The 17947-nt window shown below is 59.5% G+C and overlaps 2 protein-coding genes across 8 annotated transcripts in view; one reads left to right on the top strand and one right to left on the bottom strand.

Moving 5' to 3' along the window:
- Positions 1–10952, top strand: part of FAM234A (family with sequence similarity 234 member A) — a 38655-nt gene extending 27703 nt beyond the window's left edge. For 3 of the 7 annotated variants that reach the window (XM_003928347.4, XM_074381838.1, XM_074381837.1), the window contains 6 exons: positions 82–211; positions 606–746; positions 1027–1102; positions 1329–1484; positions 1902–2004; positions 2099–3401. In XM_003928347.4, coding sequence (XP_003928396.1) covers positions 82–211; positions 606–746; positions 1027–1102; positions 1329–1484; positions 1902–2004; positions 2099–2310 — 818 coding nt within the window. In that variant the 3' untranslated portion in view covers positions 2311–3401. Of the gene's footprint in view, positions 1–81; positions 212–605; positions 747–1026; positions 1103–1328; positions 1485–1901; positions 2005–2098; positions 3402–5584; positions 5699–6160 lie in introns of those variants that run through there. The other 4 variants (XR_005581754.2, XR_005581751.2, XR_005581752.2 and 1 more) reach the window with 4 other exon arrangements.
- On the bottom strand, positions 5009–14547 carry RGS11 (regulator of G protein signaling 11). Its single transcript, XM_039478019.2, has 17 exons — positions 14250–14547; positions 13792–13888; positions 13674–13724; positions 13375–13481; positions 12624–12675; positions 12457–12515; positions 12134–12210; positions 11864–11945; positions 11335–11403; positions 9102–9131; positions 8963–9024; positions 8774–8887; positions 8557–8672; positions 8216–8303; positions 7994–8132; positions 6194–6276; positions 5009–6072 (listed from the first exon to the last, which is right to left on the bottom strand). Exons 1-17 carry the CDS (start codon positions 14310–14312, stop codon positions 5958–5960), a joined length of 1404 nt encoding a protein of 467 aa, XP_039333953.1. The 5' UTR covers positions 14313–14547; the 3' UTR covers positions 5009–5957.
- Positions 14548–17947: the final 3400 nt, after the last annotated feature.

The raw sequence follows: 17947 nt of genomic DNA, 5'->3' as shown, positions 1-17947 counted from the left end.
GCCCCACGTGGCCCTGAGTGCTCCTGGTGTGGGTTCCCGGTGTGACCCCGTTGACTTCGGGCCCTTCTGTGTTTTGAATAGCAAGCTCCCTCTGCAGCTGGTCTGTGAAGGGTCTCTACGAGAAGGTGACCGGGAGGGATGGCCCATTCAAGAAGGACTCCCTCTGGGAGAGCATGTTCAACGCCACTACCCACAGGACGCTTTCCCACAGGTGGGTCTGGGCCGAGGCCTTTCTCCATGCAGAGCGCCCCACCTCAGCCTAGCTCCCCAGCCCCAGTGTTCTGGACCGTCTCTGTGGAGCCCAGAGCAGCTCTGCGGGCAGGGCGGGCTGGGGGTACCTCGGGGTCAGCCTGGGCTCGGATGGGAGAAATGTCAAACAAAAGCCGGGACAGAGCAAAGAGAAGGAAGGGTCCTCATGGTGTGCCTGTCCGTCTCCACGGAGAGGGGCTCTTGCTTCTCTTTCCAAGCTGTAGAACTGAGGAACACAGGGATTAAGGGGCCTGAGAGGAGCCCCCTGAGATGGCAGTACAGGAGCCCTGCCCCTACTGGGTGTCTGAGGCCTCCCCTGGGGACCCGGCACCCCTTTCTCCCACTCTTCTTTGTAGCTCTGGAGCAGTGCGCTACCTGATGCATGTCCCAGGGAACACTGGCACAGACGTGTTCCTCGTGGGCTCGGAGGCCTGCGTGCTGCTGGATGGGCAGAAGCTGACACACCGCTGGCCGCCCAGGGCAGCCCATGTCCTAAGGTACGGGGTCTCCCAGGCGTCACGCACATGCTGCTTTTCAGCCCCCTGGGCATGTCCTGTTGGCTGGTGAGGAGGCCACTTGCGGGGTGAGGGCCGTGTGCGGCTGCCGGGGCCTCTCGCCTGTCTTTGGTGCTGCCCCTTGCCCCAGATATCTGCTCCGTGTCCGGGGGTCCCGGTCCAGATGCGGCCGTGGGAGACTGAGGGGCAGACCTGTTCGCGGCGCTCCTTCATCTGTCTACTCGCTGAGAGCCCTTGTGCTCACTCCTCCCTGTTCTTCCAGAAAACCCATCTTCGGCCACTACAAACCAGACACCTTGACTGTTGTCGTTGAAAACGGAACTGGCACCGACAGACAGGTTCGCTGCTCTTCCTTTGGAGGTGGCGTCTATCCTCGGCTGCTCTGAAAGCAGATGGGGCTGTGGCCCAGGAGGCTGCTGCCCTCAGTGTCGCTGAGAAGGTTCCGCCTCCCTCCGAGCATCAGCCTCCAGGCTGGCGTGGCTGCAGGCACGTGTGCCCGTGCAAACCTTGAGGGTTTCCCAGTAGCCCCCAGGATGGCCCCCACAGTCCCCCCTCCCTCCCCAGATCCTGTTCCTGGACCTCAGCACTGGAGACGTCCTGCGGAGCCTAGCCCTCCCGAGCCTCCCTGGGAGTCCACAGTCCACCAGCCTGCCCACCGCAGACCACCGCTCAGCCTTCTTCTTCTGGGGCCTCCACGAGCTGGGCAGCAGCAGCGAGACGGTATGGGAGCCTCTCTCAGAGCAGCTGTGCGGGAGCCAGGGCCAGAGACCGAGGCTTGGGCTCCACCTGGGAGTGCCCAGAAGCTAATCGGTGCCTGGGCAACCTCAAATAAATTGAAGTCCAGTGACAGTCGGTCAGGATGGGGTGGTGCGAGCTGAGGGAGATGACCTTAGGCTAGTCCAGGGCGAGGCACCAGTGGCCTGCGGTGCCCCGAAGGGCGCGGCCACCCAGCAAGGATGAGCGTCAGGACCAGGATGGGTGGGAGGAGCTGGGAGGAGCTACAGAGCTGGGCCCGGCGTTTGGGGGACCCGGACAGGGTCCCTAGTGGGCGTGGATCTGCAGGCATGGTCACTGACAGCAGTGTCCTGGGGGAGTGCTCCGTGAAGGTCGTGGGGCCCACTGCTGGTTCTCTCCCAGGAGACTGGGGAGGCCCGGCACAGCCTGTACATGTTCCACCCCACCCTGCCGCATGTGCTACTGGAGCTGGTCAACGTCTCTACTCACATTGTCGCCTTCGACGGTGAGTGCGGCCTCGGCCAGGGACCCAGGTGTTCTGTGGGGTCTGCTCTGACTGGTCCCAAGCCGCCCTGATGGCTGTGTCCCCTGCCCTGCAGCTGTCCTGTTTGAGCCAAGCCGCCACGCTGCCTACGTCCTCCTGACAGGCCCAGCGAACTCGGAGGCACCTGGCCTGGTCTCTGTGATCAAGCACAAGGTGCGGGACCTTGTCCCAAGCAGCAGGGTGGTCCACCTGGGTGAGGGTGGGCCAGACAGTGACCAGGCCATCAGGGACCGGTTCTCCCGGCTGCGGTACCGGAGTGAGGCGTAGAGGCAGGCCAGCCAGAGCATATGGGAGAGACTCTGCCTGCTAACACTAAATGTCCTGTGAGTGGGCCCGTCCCCGGGTTTCTGCACTGACTCCCCGACTCCTGGCCCTGGGGATGGTCTCCACCAGGAGGGCTGGGTAGCAGCGGCCCTCCCAGTCCTCCGTGATCACACCCAGGGACGTGCATGGGTGAGGGGACACCCTGCGGCACTCTCCTGCCCAGCGTCCTCCCTGGGTCCCCACATAGAGTGCCGCTCACACCGGGCAGCCTTCATCGTGGTCTCCCTGGGCCTCCTTGGGCAGAGCTGGGCCCTGTAGCACCCTGTCCTTACCCGGTGCCTTCTCCTTGCCAGCTTCTCCCCAGGCCAGAGCAGCCAGTGTGTAGGAAGAGGCAGAGTGTCCCTGGGACAGGCCGTCCCTTACCCCCTCCTGCAGAAGTCCATTCCTCTTTTCCCTCCTGCGCTCTGTCCCCCATGGAGTCATGGAACTCACAGTGTGCTGGGCCTGGGGTAGCCTCAGGGGTGCAACTGGAACCTGAGACAACTCCAGCTTCCCAGCCCTACCTGGAGCAACAGGGGGACCCTCTAGCATGGGGGGGTGTGACTGGGTTCCTTTGACCGGGCCCTGTGAGGAAGGGGGCTCTGGAGCAGGGTTCTCCCCCGACAGGACAGGCAGGGCCTGCTCTGGAGCGGAGCCCACGGCTGCTCACAGGTGTCCTTAGTGGTGTTGCAGCATGTTGTGTCTGCGTGTGCTGTGAACGTCCTGAGGAACTGGCTGTGTACTGCCTGTTTGGGTCGGTCTGTGCCCTCTCAGTAGACACTGGAGCTGCTTTATCCCAGAAGAGGTCCCTGTGCCTCGCCTCTCCCCTTGCGGTGCTCACACGACCCAGCTGTGTCACCCGATGCAGGATTCACCTCTGTGCCTTGCTGCTCCCGAGGCCCCAGGGCGGCTGTGGTGCTCTGTGCTGCCCAGGCCGCCCAGGCCACGGGGGCCGAGCTTCATAGCCAAAGCAGCCTGATGACCCCACCCACCAAGGAAGAAAGCAGAATAAACGTTTTTGCACTGCCTGAAAAACCTGGTCAGGCATGAGCCTAGCGTCTGTGTGTCTGCTGGTCTCTTTGCTCCCAAAGTAGTAAAATGGATTTGTTCGTGGAGGAGTCACCAGGAATTTGCCAGCCAGCCTGGGTCCAGGTAGGAAAGGCTGCTGAGGAGGTGTGCACCCCCCCACCCGCCGAGACCTGCTCAGTCAGAAACTGGGCACCCAGCCATTCTGACAGCCTCAGGGGTCTCCGCTTTGAGGACCCCTGCCCCACGAGCTGGGCACCCTGGCTCCAAGCAAGTGGGTGTGCTCCCACCTGGAACAGACGGTGGCCTCAGTACCGTGTAACCTCTGAGGGCTGGCCGGACACCAGCGTGAAGCCATGACGGCGGGGCTGACCTCTGGTGACCACACGCAGGCAGGAGGAGCCAGGCAGTGGCTTCCCTGAGAGGCAGCTTTGGGTGTGGAAACTGTGAGGTGCAGACAGGTGCTTGAGAGAACCCTGCAGGAGTGTCCTGTGGGTATTCAAGTATGAAAAGCCCTGTTTCCGCGCTGTCCGGGTGGAACCTTGTTCCTGCTGCTCCTTGCCACAAGGGACACGGGGACTGAGGCTGAACGGGGGGTGCCCTCCTGCCGGGAAGCGCGTCTCTTCTCCGTGGGAAAAGTGCCCCAGCCCAAAAGGCCTTGAGCATGAAAGGGCTAAGGGCTCTGGGGACAGGGCCTGTAAATGACAACCACTGGGCAGGCAGGGTAGGGCTGGAGGGAGAGAGGAATGTTCACTGGGGTTGCAAAAGCTGCTCCCAACAGCACAGGAGGGAGTGCAGGGGGTCCCCAAAGGGAGGGAGACATGCAGGTTGCAGGAGCAGCCGTGCCCCTGGCCACGGAGGGGCAGACAGGTAATGAGCCCCGCCCTGAGAAGCAGGAGTTGAGGGGCTGGGCCACGGGGTGTCGTTGGTGGTGGGCAGAGGTTCCCCTGCAGTAACAGCCTGCACCCCTTGACTGTGAGGAAGGGATTCTTGCCCTGTGGTCACTGGGCCCTAGAGGGTCTGGGCCCTGCCATGACATGCCTCTGCAGCTCTGTGGCCTTAGGGCAGGCTGGGGACAACTGCCCTCCCCACAGGCCTCCTGAACTGAGTTTCCTCACTTACCCCTCTGGAGGCCAGGTGTCCCCACACAACCCTGCTCACCCCCGGCCCACAGAACACAGCGGCCCTGGCTGTCTCCTCCCAAAGACCAAATGTTCCCAAGTCTGCTGCCTGGGTCTGAGTGGGCCAAGTCCCTCCTCCACCATCAACTCCACACACCTGGGACCTGCCCCTCCCTCACCACACATGCACACACTGCACACATGTGCATAATACACCCATGCATATGTGCTACACACATGCACGACACACACCACATATCACACATGCATACTACATACACACTACATATGGACACCACTACACGTGCATACCACACGTGCATCATGCAAGCTACATGTGCATGTGCTATGCACACGTGTCTCAGCACTACACATGCATCATATGCACATGCACACATTACACATGCATGCATCGTACACACCACACATGCATCATGTACTCTACACACATACATGTGTGTTACACATGCACATTCACACCACAAGCTGCACCCACAGCAGACTGGGCTCAAAACGAGGGCCCAAGGTCTTTTATTTGTATGCTGGAAGCTGTTGGAAGCAAGTGGGTGTGAGCCAGCCTACTGGTGGGGGTGGCACCCCCTCCACTGCGGAGATGGTTGAAGCTGCACCCCTGAAAGCAACCAGCCGTACCTTCGCCCAGTCTAGAGGAGTGGTGGGGTACTTGGGAGGCTGGGAGCAATGCCAGCTCACAAAGGAAGGCTTGGGCAGGGAGGATCAGTTACACCTGGCAAGGATCCACCCTATGGAATTAGGGGCTGCATTGTCAGTGGGATGACAGTGTCAGAGTTGTCTGTGTACAAGTCTGGTGGGGAAGCTGTGGCCTGGAAGTGGAAAAACAGGTGCTGGTGCACCTGTGGACAGATTCTGTAGCACATTCGGTGAGGGAGGAGCACGCACAGTTCACCAGAAGGCAGGGAGCTCAACGCAGGCTCTCCCGGGTCCCCTTCCAGGGTCACACTGGGTGACAGCAGAGAGGCTCCTGGACGGGACAGAGTGCGTCCCGAGACCTGTGTGTCCAACTCTCATGACGGGTGAGTGGGAAGCCACCCATCTGTGCATCTTGCTTCCAGGTATTTGCTGTTGATTTACTGGCTTTAGAGATGGGCATGGGCACCCAGTGCTGAACTGAAGACCAGAGAAGGTGGAGCTCCGTGCAGCCCCGGTCTCACCTCTCCAGGTAGCAGGTGCTGCCCTAACCCAAGCTGGGCCAGTGAAACCCCTCCCTGGGAATCGGCACCTGGACACATCCCTTCTGGGCAGGGAGGGCTTCCCAGGGGGAGGGAGGATGTGCACCCCACAGCAGGACTGGGCCCTCTGGGCACAAGGGGATGCCGTGCTGGGTTCAGCAGCCACCAGGACCTGGGCTGGGAGCGGGGTTGCTGCCGCGTTCACGCAGGATGCTGAGGTGCAGGGACTAGAGGTGGCAGTCAGGGGCCGGGTCCACTAGGCCACCCCATCTCCACCCGCAGGGCCACTGGCCGCTGTGGGCTCCACAGGGGTGGGAAGGAGTGCAGGGCTGGGGCTGGAGCGCCGTGGCCTCCTTGTGAACGGGAACATGCTGTGGGTGAGAAGGGAGCTGAGAACAGGCTGGCCAGCTGGTGTCCTGCCCACCTCAATGCCCAGTGAGCCTTCCTCTCTCCCTCCAGCCCTACCAGCCACAGGGCACCGCCTGGCCTCACCGTCTCTTCATCTCCAGCAGGACCCCAGCCTCTGCCAGGAGGCCCCTGTACATGTCGGACTTCAGGAACCGTGGGTAGGAGTCCTGCAGGAGACAGCATCCAGCCCTGACCCCTTCTGCCTCCTCACCTCTCAGCCAGCTCCCCATGAAGGTGCAGCCACCCCAGACCTGCCCAGACCAAGGCAGACTCAGGGAGACCTGAACTCCCGTCTGCCTGAGCCATGTCACAGCAACGATGGCAAGAGCCCTGGTGCCCTTGTGTAGAGAGTGAACCGCAGCACCTCCACAGCCATAACCAAGAAGCAGGAATGGCTCCGTGTGCCCCACAGAGTGAGGGCAGAGTTGTGGAGTCAAGAAAAATCAGATGGGCCACGCGCGGTGGCTTATGCCTCCAGTGCCAGTATTCGGGGAGGCCGAGGTGGGCTGATTGCTGAAGCCCAGGAATTCAAGACCAGCCTGGGCAACACAGTGAGATCCCATCTCCACAAAAACATCAAAAATTTGCTCTGTGTGATGCGTTCCAGGAAGAGAGCCAGGAAGCCACCATAAAGTGCCAGGGACGCAGTACAAGCCTCGGGCCAGCAGCCACACGTGGGCCACGCGGCCACACAAACATCATGAAAGAATAATGCTGGTTATGGTGAAACTCATCAGATACGGTGAAATCTGAGTCTGCAGTGGTACTAAAAACATCCAGCCCGGACGCCGTGGCTCATGCCTGTAATCCCAGCGCTTTGGGAGGCCAAGGCAAGTGGATCACCTGAAGTCAGGAATTCAAGACCAGCCTGACCAACATGGTGAAACCCTGTCTCTTAAAAAAAAAAAAAATCCAAACATGGTGGCTCATCCCTAGAGTGAGTCCCAACACTTTGGGAGGCTGAGGAAGGAGAATCACTTGAGTCCAGGAGTTCAATACCAGCCTGGGCAACATGGCAAAACCCCTCTTCAAAAGATTTTAAAAATTAGCTAGGTGTGGTAGCATGGAGAGGCTGGCCGGCAGGAGGACCACTTAAGCCTGGGAGGCTGAGGCTGCAGTAAGCAAAGATTGCACCCAGCTGGAAAATTTCAAATATCAACAAAAATAAAGTCAGGCTCACTAGCTCACACCTGTAATCCCAGTGGGAGGCCGAGGCTCATGGATTACCTGAGGCCAGGAGTTCGAGGTCAGCCTGACCAATATGATGAAACCCCGTCTTTACTGAAAATACAAAAGTTAGCCAGCCATGGTCTCACGCCTGTAGTCCCAGCTACTCAGGAGGCTGAAGCAGGAGAATCGCTTGAACCTGGGAGGTGGAGGCTGCAGTGAGCTGAGATCCAGCCTGGCTGACAAGAGTAAAATGCTTTCTTTGGGGAAAAAAAAAAAAAAAAAAAAAAAAAAAAAAAAAAAGGCGTGGCTTGGTGGCTCATGCCTGTAATCTCAGCACTTTGGGAGGCTGAGGTGTGTGGAACCCAGGAGGCAGAGTTTGCACTGAGCTACTGCACTCCAGGCTGGGTGACAGAGTAAGACTCTGTCTCAAAAAAAAAAAAAAAAAAAAAAAAACACCTTTTTGGATGGAATCTTGACCCTTATTAAGCATGTGATCTCAGCCAGTCCTTCAGCCCCTCTGAACCAGAAGTGAGCCCAGGACAGCCCCGAAGGGAAAGTAGCCAGCACGGTGGGACCCCTGGACACCCCCATCCAGCCCCCCAGGGGCAGAGTCATCATGGGCAGTGAGTATGTGGACTCTGCTCTCGAGGGTGGGGACATGGAGGCCCATCTGGGATGCCCCTGCCCGCCCCCTCCAGGCTGGCGGGCACCCACCTTCTTCATAAGCATATATATGTGCAGCTGGGCATCGTCCAGGACGTAGCGGTGGGGCTGGCGCAGCCCATCCAGGGTCCGCTCCATGGTCCGGCTGTCAATGTTGACCCAGCGGGCAGCACCGGGGGCCAGGAACTGCCTAGGGGTGGGAGCAGCATTGGACGGTCCTGGCTGGGTACACCTGCCCTAGTGGCCAACCAGTACCCACCACACGGCACTTACTGGTACACGGCATCCACCAGGGTGGGGACCTGGGCCTGTGCGCCATAGCGAAGCTCCTCACACGCCTCCCAGAAGCTGAGGTTTTCTCCTGGAGGGCCGGGGCACCCAGTCAAGGATCTCATGGAGAGTGGCAGCCAGAGCTGGCCAGGAGGGCCCCAGACTGGCTGGGCCAGGAGAGGTCCCTAGCTGGGGGCTGGTGGAAACCGAGGTGGGAGGGTCCAATACTGGCTGGCCAGGAGGGGTCCCAGGGGGACTGGTGGAAACCAAAGATGGGGGCCCAGGCAACAGCCTGTCCGCCGGGACTGGAGCAGGAGGCGGCGAGGCGGGGGAAGGATTCTCACCACTGAACTCCTTCCCCAGAAAGTCCATGAAGTGGGCCCGCCCCATGGGGTCCTCCAGAAGCTCTCGGAAGCTGAAGCCCCATCTCTCCACACGGAGCTTCGTGGGGGCAGCCACCCTGGGGGAAGGGTGGGGTGTTGGGGAGGGTGGGCGATGACCCTTCTGTAGGCCCCCAGGCTGAGAGCACACCCCTAGTCCCCCTGCCCCGCCTGGGCTCACGTGGGGGCGTTCATGACCCAGTAGGCGTCGTCATCTGAGATCCAGGGATTACTGGGCAGGCACCCCGACACGAGGGGGTCGTGGGGTCCATGCTGGTCACAGAAACTCAGGTACCTGGAAGTGGGTATCGGGCTGGTGCAGGAGGGCCCTGGGCTTGGGTCTCCAGCTGCCACCCCTCGCCCCACTCACGCCTCAAGGCAGACAGAGGACTTGACTCGGGTCCTGCCCAGCGCTCTCCTGCAGTATTCGATCTAGGATGTGGGGCCTGAGTCAGGTCCTGGGCTGGGGAAGGGACCCGGCACCCTCCGCTCCCAGCCCTAGCACTTACCTCCCGCTTATAGAAATCTGCAGTCTTGGTCTAAAAGAGGACAGGTGGACTACAGTTAGATGTAAGTCCCCTGCTGGGGGCACCTCCCCAGACTGAGTCCCTGCCCCAGAGACTCAGCAGAGACCAAGGCTGAGGTTCCTCCCAGTCCTGCCCCTTGGAGCCCTTTCTTCCAGTCAGGGGTCTGACTTTCCAGGAGACCTCTGGGAGTTGATCGATCTGCAGAATATTCCACAGAACGCTCAGGTTCTCAAAGTTGCAATTGTGATTAATATGTCATATTTTCTTTCTTTTTGAGATGGAGTCCAGGCTTAGAGTATAAGGTCTCAGCTCACTAAAGTTTCAAGCAATCCTCCTGCCTCAGCCTCCTGAGTAGCTGGAATTACAGGCACACGCCACCATGCCCAGCTAATGTTTTTTTTTTTTTTTTAATTGCATTTTAGGTTTTGGGGTACATGTGAAGAACATGCAAGATTGTTGCATATGTTTGTTTTTTGTTTTTTGTTTTTTGTTTTTGAGACGGAGTTTTGCTCTTGTTACCCAGGCTGTAGTGCAATGGTGCGATCTCGGCTCACTGCAACCTCTGCCTCCTGGGTTCAGGCAATTCTCCTGCCTCAGCCTCCTGAGTAGCTGGGATTACAGGCACGCGCCACCATGCCCAGCTAATTTTTTGTATTTTTAGTAGAGACGGGGTTTCACCATGTTGACCAGGATGGTCTCCATCTCTTGACCTCGTGATCCACCCGCCTCGGCCTCCCCAAGTTCTGGGATTACAGGCTTGAGCCACCGCGCCTGGCCTAATTTAGCATTTTTAGTGGAGACGGGGTTTCTCCATGTTGGTTAGGCTGGTCTCAAAGTCCCGACCTCAGGTGACCCACCCGCCTCAGCCTCCCAAAGTGCTGGGATTACAGGTGTGAGCCATCATGCCTGGCCTAATGTGTCATATTTTCAAATGTATTTACATTATTATTATTATTTTATTTTTTTATTTTTTTGAGATGGAGTTTCGCTCTTGTTACCCAGGCTGGAGTGCAATGGCGCGATCTCGGCTCACCGCAACCTTCACCTCCTGGGTTCAGGCAATTCTCCTGCCTCAGCCTCCTGAGTAGCTGGGATTACAGGCACGCGCCACCATGCCCAGCTAATTTTTTGTATTTTTAGTAGAGACGGGGTTTCACCATGTTGACCAGGATGGTCTCGATCTCTTGACCTAGTGATCCACCCACCTCGGCCTCCCAAAGTGCTAGGATTACAGGCTTGAGCCACGGCGCCCGGCTTATTATTATTTTTGAGATGGAATCTTGCTGTGTCGCCCAGCCTGGAGTGCAGTGGTGCGATCTCAGCTCGCCGCAACCCCTGCCTCCCGAGTTCGAGCAATTCTCCTGCCTCAGCCTCCTGAGTAGCTGGGATTACAAGCACCTGCCACCAAGCCTGGCTAATTTTGTATTTCTAGTAGAGATGGAGTGTTACCATATTGGCCAGGCTGGTCTCGGACTCCTGACCTCAGGTGACGCACCCACCTCGCCCCCCCAAAGTGCTGGGATTACAGGCGTGAGCCACCATGCCCAGCCTATGTTATGTCTTTAAATAACACATACTTGAGAAATACTAATGGGAATCACTAGGGAGTCAGGTGTGACACATTGAGCTAGGGCCTCGAGGGGCCCAGAGCGGAGGAGGCAGACGTCCCGTGAGTCCCAGCCTTTGTTCTGCTCTCTCTGACCAGCTTTGTCTGGGGAAATGCTCGAATTATGAAGTTAAGTTTTATCCATGAGGTTCTGGGTGGATCTGTTCTAGATGTTGGGTCTGGGTGGGACTTGGTTTGAATAAAGGGTTTTGCTGCTGCGGGGTTCAGATGCTCCCTCTGGTCCCCTGTGGTTCTGGAGGTCTCCACCTGGGGGAGGTGGCTGGATCTGCTCAGGTCTGTCAGGTTGTAACTCTGCTCGTCATCCCTCCAATTCCCTGCAAACCCTGATCCTGTCCTGGTCTGGGAGAAGAGCCCCTGTCCTCCCCACCCGCTGCCCAGCCCCACCCCCACTCCTACCAGGCCACTCCACTTAGGAGTTATCGCAGAGTGACCTCGAGTGAGCAGGAGACTGGGGAGGCTGCACCAAAGGCCCTCTGGGTGGACAGAAGGACGGACAGACAGGCAGCCCCAGGTAGTCCCGTGGTGGGTCCAGCAGGGTGCGACAAGTATGCAGGGCGAGGGGGCGGCTGGCGCGCACGCGGGGCTCACCATGTGCACATGGCTGGCGGTGCAGGATCCCCGCTCTGGACCCTGCTCCAGCACACTGGGGGCTCCGGGCTGCGGGGCGGAGATGAGATGGGATGAGGTGGGGTGCAGTTCCGGTGGCCTGCTGACCCGCTTGAGATTACGTTGCCCCTCTCAGACCCCTACGTGGAAACTGACGCTCAAAGGAACTCGGGAAAGCCTTGAGCTGCCTCTTCTCTGCTCACCGCCCCCAAGGGGCCTGTCCACCAGGTCTCCCCACAGCTCCAGCTGCTCCCAGCCTGTGAACTCGGTCCCCACACTGCAGTCGAGGCCGCCCCTACTCCCTCGTCTTGAGGGTCTGCAGAATCTGGCATCCCTGTGCCTCTCCCTTGGGCCCATAGAGAAGCTGGTTTGTCCTGTGGTCTAGGGGTGCAGACGTGGGTTCTGATTGGCAGAAATGCAGTCCTTCCACAGGCTCAAAACGGTGGTCCCAAGAGTGCCTGTCAGGGAAGCGCTGGCCAGCGACCCCCACCCCCTCCGCAGGTGGGCTCACCGGGGGCCTGTTCACCAGCCAGTAGGTCTGCTCCTGGCACGCAATGACCAGCCTATCCCCCTTCCTGCGCTGTTTGGCTGCCCTGGGAAGAGGAGGCCAAGTTGAGGGTGTGCCCTGCCCACGGCAGCACCTCCCATCCACCCTGGGCAGGTAGCCACACCCAGGGGTGCCCTCCAGGGTCCCAGGGCCACCAGAGCCTGGCCTGCCCTGGGCTTCCCAACTAGCCTGGGTTGGGCAAGTGCAGAAGCGCGGGGCGGGGAGGAGCCACACCTCAGCTGCTCCCTCGCCTGCATCAGCACCAGGTCCCACACGTGGCTGATCTTCTTGTGTAACCGGTCATAGCACTCCTAGGGGCAACGAGGTCTCGGGTGGGTCACTCCCAAACCTGCCTCCCCCCACTCCCCGTGAGACTGTGTGAGAAGCAACCTCTGGGGCGGGGGGGGGTAGTGCGGGGGCTGGGGTGTTGGGACTGTCGGGTCTTGGGACCTGGGCTGTATGTTCTGGGGTAAACTGAGGCCATGACCGTGAGTGAGGCTTGGGTTCCTCCAGCTGGTGGGGTGGGTGGGGTGGGCAGGGCAGGTGGGGGGTCCCACCTTCTCATAGTCCACCAGGGCCCCCTGCTTTTGGATGTTCTTCTTGGCCAGATAGATGGCTGCAAGGATAGGGGCAGGCTGCAGAGGGGCCAGCTCTGCCCTGCCCTGCGGCACCTGAGGCCCCCAATCCTGGGAGCTTGTCTGGGGCCAGCCGTCCCCTCACTCACCATAGTCGAGCTCCGCAGCCGGCCACAGAGTACTTGTCCAGAAGTACGGGGTCTGGCGTGGTGCAGGGAGAAGGTGTCCAGCAAGCCTGTGTCGGTGCCTCCCAGTGCCACCCCACCCTCACAGCTCCCTGGGAAGGAGCTTGGCCCCGGCAGGGGGTGTCTGAGTGTCTCCCGGCCTGCCCACCACCTGGAGACTCCACTGACCACTGGCCAATCTCTCCCCCGGAACTGAGGTCAACTTGTGCCTTGGGGCCCTGTTCAGGGACTGCCTTCCTCCCTGGTCACCCTAAGCCCCACTTCAGGGTGGGGTGGGGGTGGGACCTGCACAACTCTTGAATGTAGCTGCAGTCTGTTCTGGGGGAGGAGTACAACCTCCGGAAGGCAGGCCTGGGATTCTGATGTGGTTAGGGGGGGCAGGAATGCTGTCCTCAGGCCTCTGTAGCCCTCCCTCAGGGACCGGGTCCAAGGACCCCTAGGAAGACAGCAGAATCCTCCGCAGATACGACCCCTTGATGTGGCCCCAGGAGAACTGAGGCTCCATCTGTCAGCGGGCCCTTCTCACCACATGAGTGTTTCCGTCCCGGACTTTTGGGCAGGGGGCGGTGGACCAGCAGCCCACGGTGGCAAGGCGGAGTCCCACTCCAATCCCAGCAAGCTCGGCGCCCCTCCCGAGGCTCCCCTAGTTGGTAAGCTGGGGGTGGGGGTTGGGGTGGGGGTTCCACCGGCTCCCACCTGCGCCCCCGAGCCTGACCTGGAATCTGTAGGGCGTCTCATCCGGCCGGAGCACCAGGCTGCGGGGGTCGCGCAGCGGGTAGATGTAGCCGTGCAGCACCAGGACGACGCCCAGGTGTAGGGCCTCTGGGGAGGCGTGGGACGGTGAGCGCCTGGCTGGGGCGGGCGAGGGCGGGACGAGCCGGGCCTCCCCCACCGCGTGCGCTCCCCGCCCCGGCGCGCTCTGCAGGGCTCTGAGAACTGCCAGCCCCCGGGGAAGCCCAGCCCTAGACCACCAGCCCGGTGACCCTAGGGCGCGGGGGCCGGCAGGGCGCTCACCCTCCTCCGAGACGCAGAACTTCTGGGCCAACCACTGCACGACGTCGCGACCTGCACAGGAGACACGGAGGTGGAGGGATGCCGGGCGCGCACGCACCCCCCGCCCCGGCGGCCTCACCTGTCACCGCGTGGGGAATCACGGTGACCAGCAGGCGCTGGCTCCGCATCTTCACGCCATGGTCGGGGTCCTGCATGCTCACGACCACCCGCTCCATCTGGGCGGAGGGAGCCGTTAAGAGGCCGCTCCTGCCGCCCCCGCAACCCCGCGTACCCAGCTTGGCTCAGGCCGGGATGACCCGGATCCCGGAGCGCGGAGATTAACGCGCGGTTGCGGTGGTGGCGGATTCCAGGCCGCAGCTGGCGACGGGGACGCGGGGGTTGGGGGTCGGGGAGGGCCGGGGAGACCCCGGGAGACCCCCAGGGGCCCTCAGGCCTCGCGGCCCCGCCCGGCCTCGCGGAGCCGCCGCCCCTGCCCCGCCCTGCCCCGCGCGCCCCCGTGGTCCTTGCTCTTCGACCCCTCCCGGCCTCAGGCGCCGGGAAATCGGGGGGGCGGCGGGACCCCTATCCGCCTCGCACCTTCCTTAGATGCGGCATCTGCGCCCGGGGACGGCCGGGGGGCCGCGCGGCGCCGGCGGCCATGGCTGCGGGGCGAGGCCAGCAGGGATGTCCGGGCGCGCCCCGCCCCCCTCCGCGCCGTGCCCAGGTTAACCCTCCGGCCGCGAGTCCCGAGTCGCCGAAGCCCCACTTCGGGTCTAAGGGTCCCGGCCACGGCCCAGAGGCAAATGAGCCGACGCCCCACTAGCGCCCCGAGTCACCCCCGCCACGTCCCGGGTCGGTGAGGCTCTCGCGGGCGGGAGCGGGGGTGGGGGGCGGGGCCGGGACAGACGGGGCGTGTGAGGCCACGGGGCTTGGCTGCTGGAGCAGGGGATGGTCTCTTGGAGAGAGATAGGGGCTCGTCAGGGAGGGGGGTTACCGTTGGGAGGTCTCATGCAGGGGGCCCGGGGTTCTGTGAGTACAGGAGAGTGAACTGCGGTGGGAACCGTGGTTTAGGGTCCGCTGTAACCCCTGCCCGATGTGTGAGGCCCTGAGGATGGGCAGGGACCAGCGCCCTGGCTGTGGGGACAGACTGCCCGAGGCTGGTGTACCGCGATGCCCGTGGCCAGGGCTTTGCAGGCTGCCGTGACAGGGGCTGGCTTGGGTCCCCACATCAGCTGTGTCTGCGTCTCTACTGGGGCTTGGTGCCGGGTGTCAGCGGGGCACGCGGCTACTGTACAGTGTGATTCGAGGCCAGGGCCTCAGCAACCCAGAACCTGTGTGACCCAGCAGTCCCCATCTCCTGCTGTGGGTCCCTTATCGGGGGTCCTTCCAGGAGAGAGGCTGACGGCCCATGGCTCACTTCCCTCAGTTTCACAGGCGCCTGGGTGTGCCCACTCGGGAAATGGGCACTCTGCCCAGAGTGCCCTGGGACTGTTGAAGAGGAACTTACTGCAGAGAGGATCTCAACACACAGGCTCCCACCCTGGTTTCACCACCAGCTGCCTGGCTTCAGGCCCCTCCATGCCCAGCACGCTCCTCCCTCCAACAGCTTTGCTATGTCTAGCCCAGAGGTGGACTCTGAGCCAGCCCCGAAGGCCCTTCAGGGCCCGCCCACAATCTTGGCTCACTGCAGCCTCCACCTCCTGGATTCAAGCAGTTCTCCTGCCTCAGCCTCCCAAGTAGCTGGGAATACAGGTGTGCGCCACCACACCAACCTAATTTTTGTATTTTTAGTAGAGACAGGGTTTCACCATGTTAGCCAAGATGGTCTTGATTTCTTGACCTCGTGATCCACCTGCCTCCGCCTCCCAAAGTGCTGGGATTATCAGCATGAGCCACCGGGCCTGGACTTTTTTTTTTTCTTTTGAGACAGTCTCACTGTGTCGCCCAAGCTGGAGTGCAGTGGCATGGTTTTGGCTCACTGCAGCCTCCTCCTCCCAGGTTCCAGCAGTTCTCCTGCCTCAGCCTCCTGAGTAGCTGGGATTACAGGCACGTGCCACCATGCCCAGCTAATTTTTTGTATTTTTAGTAGAGACGGGGTTTCACTATGTTGACCAGGTTGGTCTCGATCTCTTGACCTCGTGATCCACCCCCCTCGGCCTCCCAAAATTTTTGTATTTTTAGTAGAGATAGGGTTTCACCATGTTGGCCAGGCTGGTCTCGAACTCCTGACCTCAGGTGTTCTGCCCGCCTCAGCCTCCCAAAGTGCTAGGATTACAGGTGTGAACCTCCACACCCGGCCAATTTTGGCATGTTTAGAAGAAATGGGGTTTCACCACGTTGGCCAGACTGGTCTCAAACTCCCGACGCCAAGTAAGTTGGATCTTTTTTTTTTTTTTTTTTTTTTTTTTGAGATGGAGTTTTGCTCTTGTTGCCCGGGCAACAAGAGAGATAGGGGCCCATCAGGGAGGATCGATCTTGACTCACTGCAACCTCTGCCTCAGGGGTTCAAGCAATTCTCCTGCCTCAGCCTCCTGAGTAGCTAGGATTACAGCAAGTGCCACGACACCCAACTAATTTTTGTATTTTTTTTTTTTTTTTTTGGAGACGGAGTTACGCTCTTGTTACCCAGGCTGGAGTGCAATGGCGCGATCTCGGCTCACCGCAACCTCCGCCTCCTGGGTTCAGGCAATTCTCCTGCCTCAGCCTCCTGAGTAGCTGGGATTACAGGCACGAGCCACCATGCCCAGCTAATTTTTTGTATTTTTAGTAGAGACGAGGTTTCACCATGTTGACCAGGATGGTCTCGATCTCTCGACCTTGTGATCCACCCACCTCGGCCTCCCAAAGTGTTGGGATTACAGGCTTGAGCCACCGCGCCCGGCTAATTTTTGTATTTTTAGTAGATTTGGGGTTTCACCATTTTGGTCAGGTTGGTCTTGAACTCTTGACCTCAGGTGAACCACCTGCCTTGGCCTCCCAAAATGGATTACAGGTGTGAGCCACTGTGCTGGCCCCTATTTTTTTTTTTATTTTTGAGACACGACCTCTGTCACCCAGCTGGAGTGCAGTGGCACGATTATAGCTCACCGGGCTCCAGCAATCCTCCTACCTCAGGCTCCTGAGTAGCTGGGACTACACAGGTGCTGCCATGCCTAGCTAGTTTGTGTTTGTTGTTTTGGTTTGAGACACAGTCTCATTTGTTGCCCAGGCTGGAGTGCAGGGCACAGTCTCGGCTCACTGCAATCTCTGCCTCCTGGGTTCACATGATTCTCGTGCCTCAGCCTCCTAAGTAGCTGGGATTACAGGTGTGTAGCACTATGTCCAGCTAATTTTTTTTTTTTTTTTTTTTTTTTTTGAGACGGAGTTTTGCTTTTGTTACCCAGGCTGGAGTGCAATGGCGCGATCTCGGCTCACCGCAACCTCCGCCTCCTGGGTTCAGGCAATTCTCCTGCCTCAGCCTCCTGAGTAGCTGGGATTACAGGCACGAGCCACCATGCCCAGCTAATTTTTTTGTATTTTTGGTAGAGACGGGGTTTCACCATGTTGACCAGTATGGTCTCGATCGCTTGACCTCGTGATCCACCCGCCTCGGCCTCCCAAAGTGCTGGGATTACAGGCTTGAGCCACCGTGCCCGGCCTAATTTTTTTTTTGTATTTTGTATTTTTTTTTTTTTTTTTTGAGACCGAGTTTCGCTCTTGTTACCCAGGCTGGAGTGCAATAGTGTGCGATCTCGGCTCACCGCAACCTCCATCTCCTGGGCTCAAGCAATTCTCCTGCCTCAGCCTCCCTAGTAGCTGGGACTACAGGCGTGCGCCACCATGCCCAGCTAATTTTTGTATCTTTAAGTAGAGACAGGGTTTCACCATGTTAACCAGGATGGTCTGGATCTCGTTTTTTTAGTATTATTTTTTTGCATGTCCTTGAATTATTCTTTTGTATTTTTAGTAGAGACGAAGTTTCACCATGTTGGTCAGGCTGGTCTCGAACTTGTAACCTCAAGTGATCTACCTACCTCGGCCTCCCAAAATGCTGGGATTACAGGGGTGAGCCACGATGCCTGGCCACTAATTTTTTTTTAATTTTATTTATTTTGGAGATAAATATACATTCGGCCCCTTGCGCATCCCTGCCCTCAAGGGTGACAGCTTCTTGCTATGTTGCCTAGGCTGTTGAACTCCTGGCCTCAAGTGATCCTCTTGCCTCAGCCTCCCAAAGTGTTGGGATTACAGGCATGAGCCATGGCGCCTGGTTGTGTATTTATTTTTTTCAAAGATGGGGGTCTCATTCTCTCACC

Source organism: Saimiri boliviensis, chromosome 12 (assembly GCF_048565385.1).
Source record: "Saimiri boliviensis isolate mSaiBol1 chromosome 12, mSaiBol1.pri, whole genome shotgun sequence".
NCBI classification, from domain to species: Eukaryota; Metazoa; Chordata; class Mammalia; order Primates; family Cebidae; genus Saimiri; species Saimiri boliviensis.
This window is presented reverse-complemented; position numbering and strand designations above follow the sequence as displayed.

What these genes read in the sequence shown, in the direction of transcription:
- RGS11 (XM_039478019.2), bottom strand. Translation starts at nt 14,312, where the DNA reads ATGGCCGCCGGCGCCGCGCGGCCCCCCGGCCGTCCCCGGGCGCAGATG. An exon ending in TCTGGGGAAGGAGTTCAGTG is followed by an intron (nt 8,304 to 8,556) that starts GTGAGAATCCTT and finishes CCGGCCCTCCAG; the next exon opens with GAGAAAACCTCAGCTTCTGG. An exon ending in CTGCTGGAGATGAAGAGACG is followed by an intron (nt 6,073 to 6,193) that starts GTGAGGCCAGGC and finishes TCTCACCCACAG; the next exon opens with CATGTTCCCGTTCACAAGGA.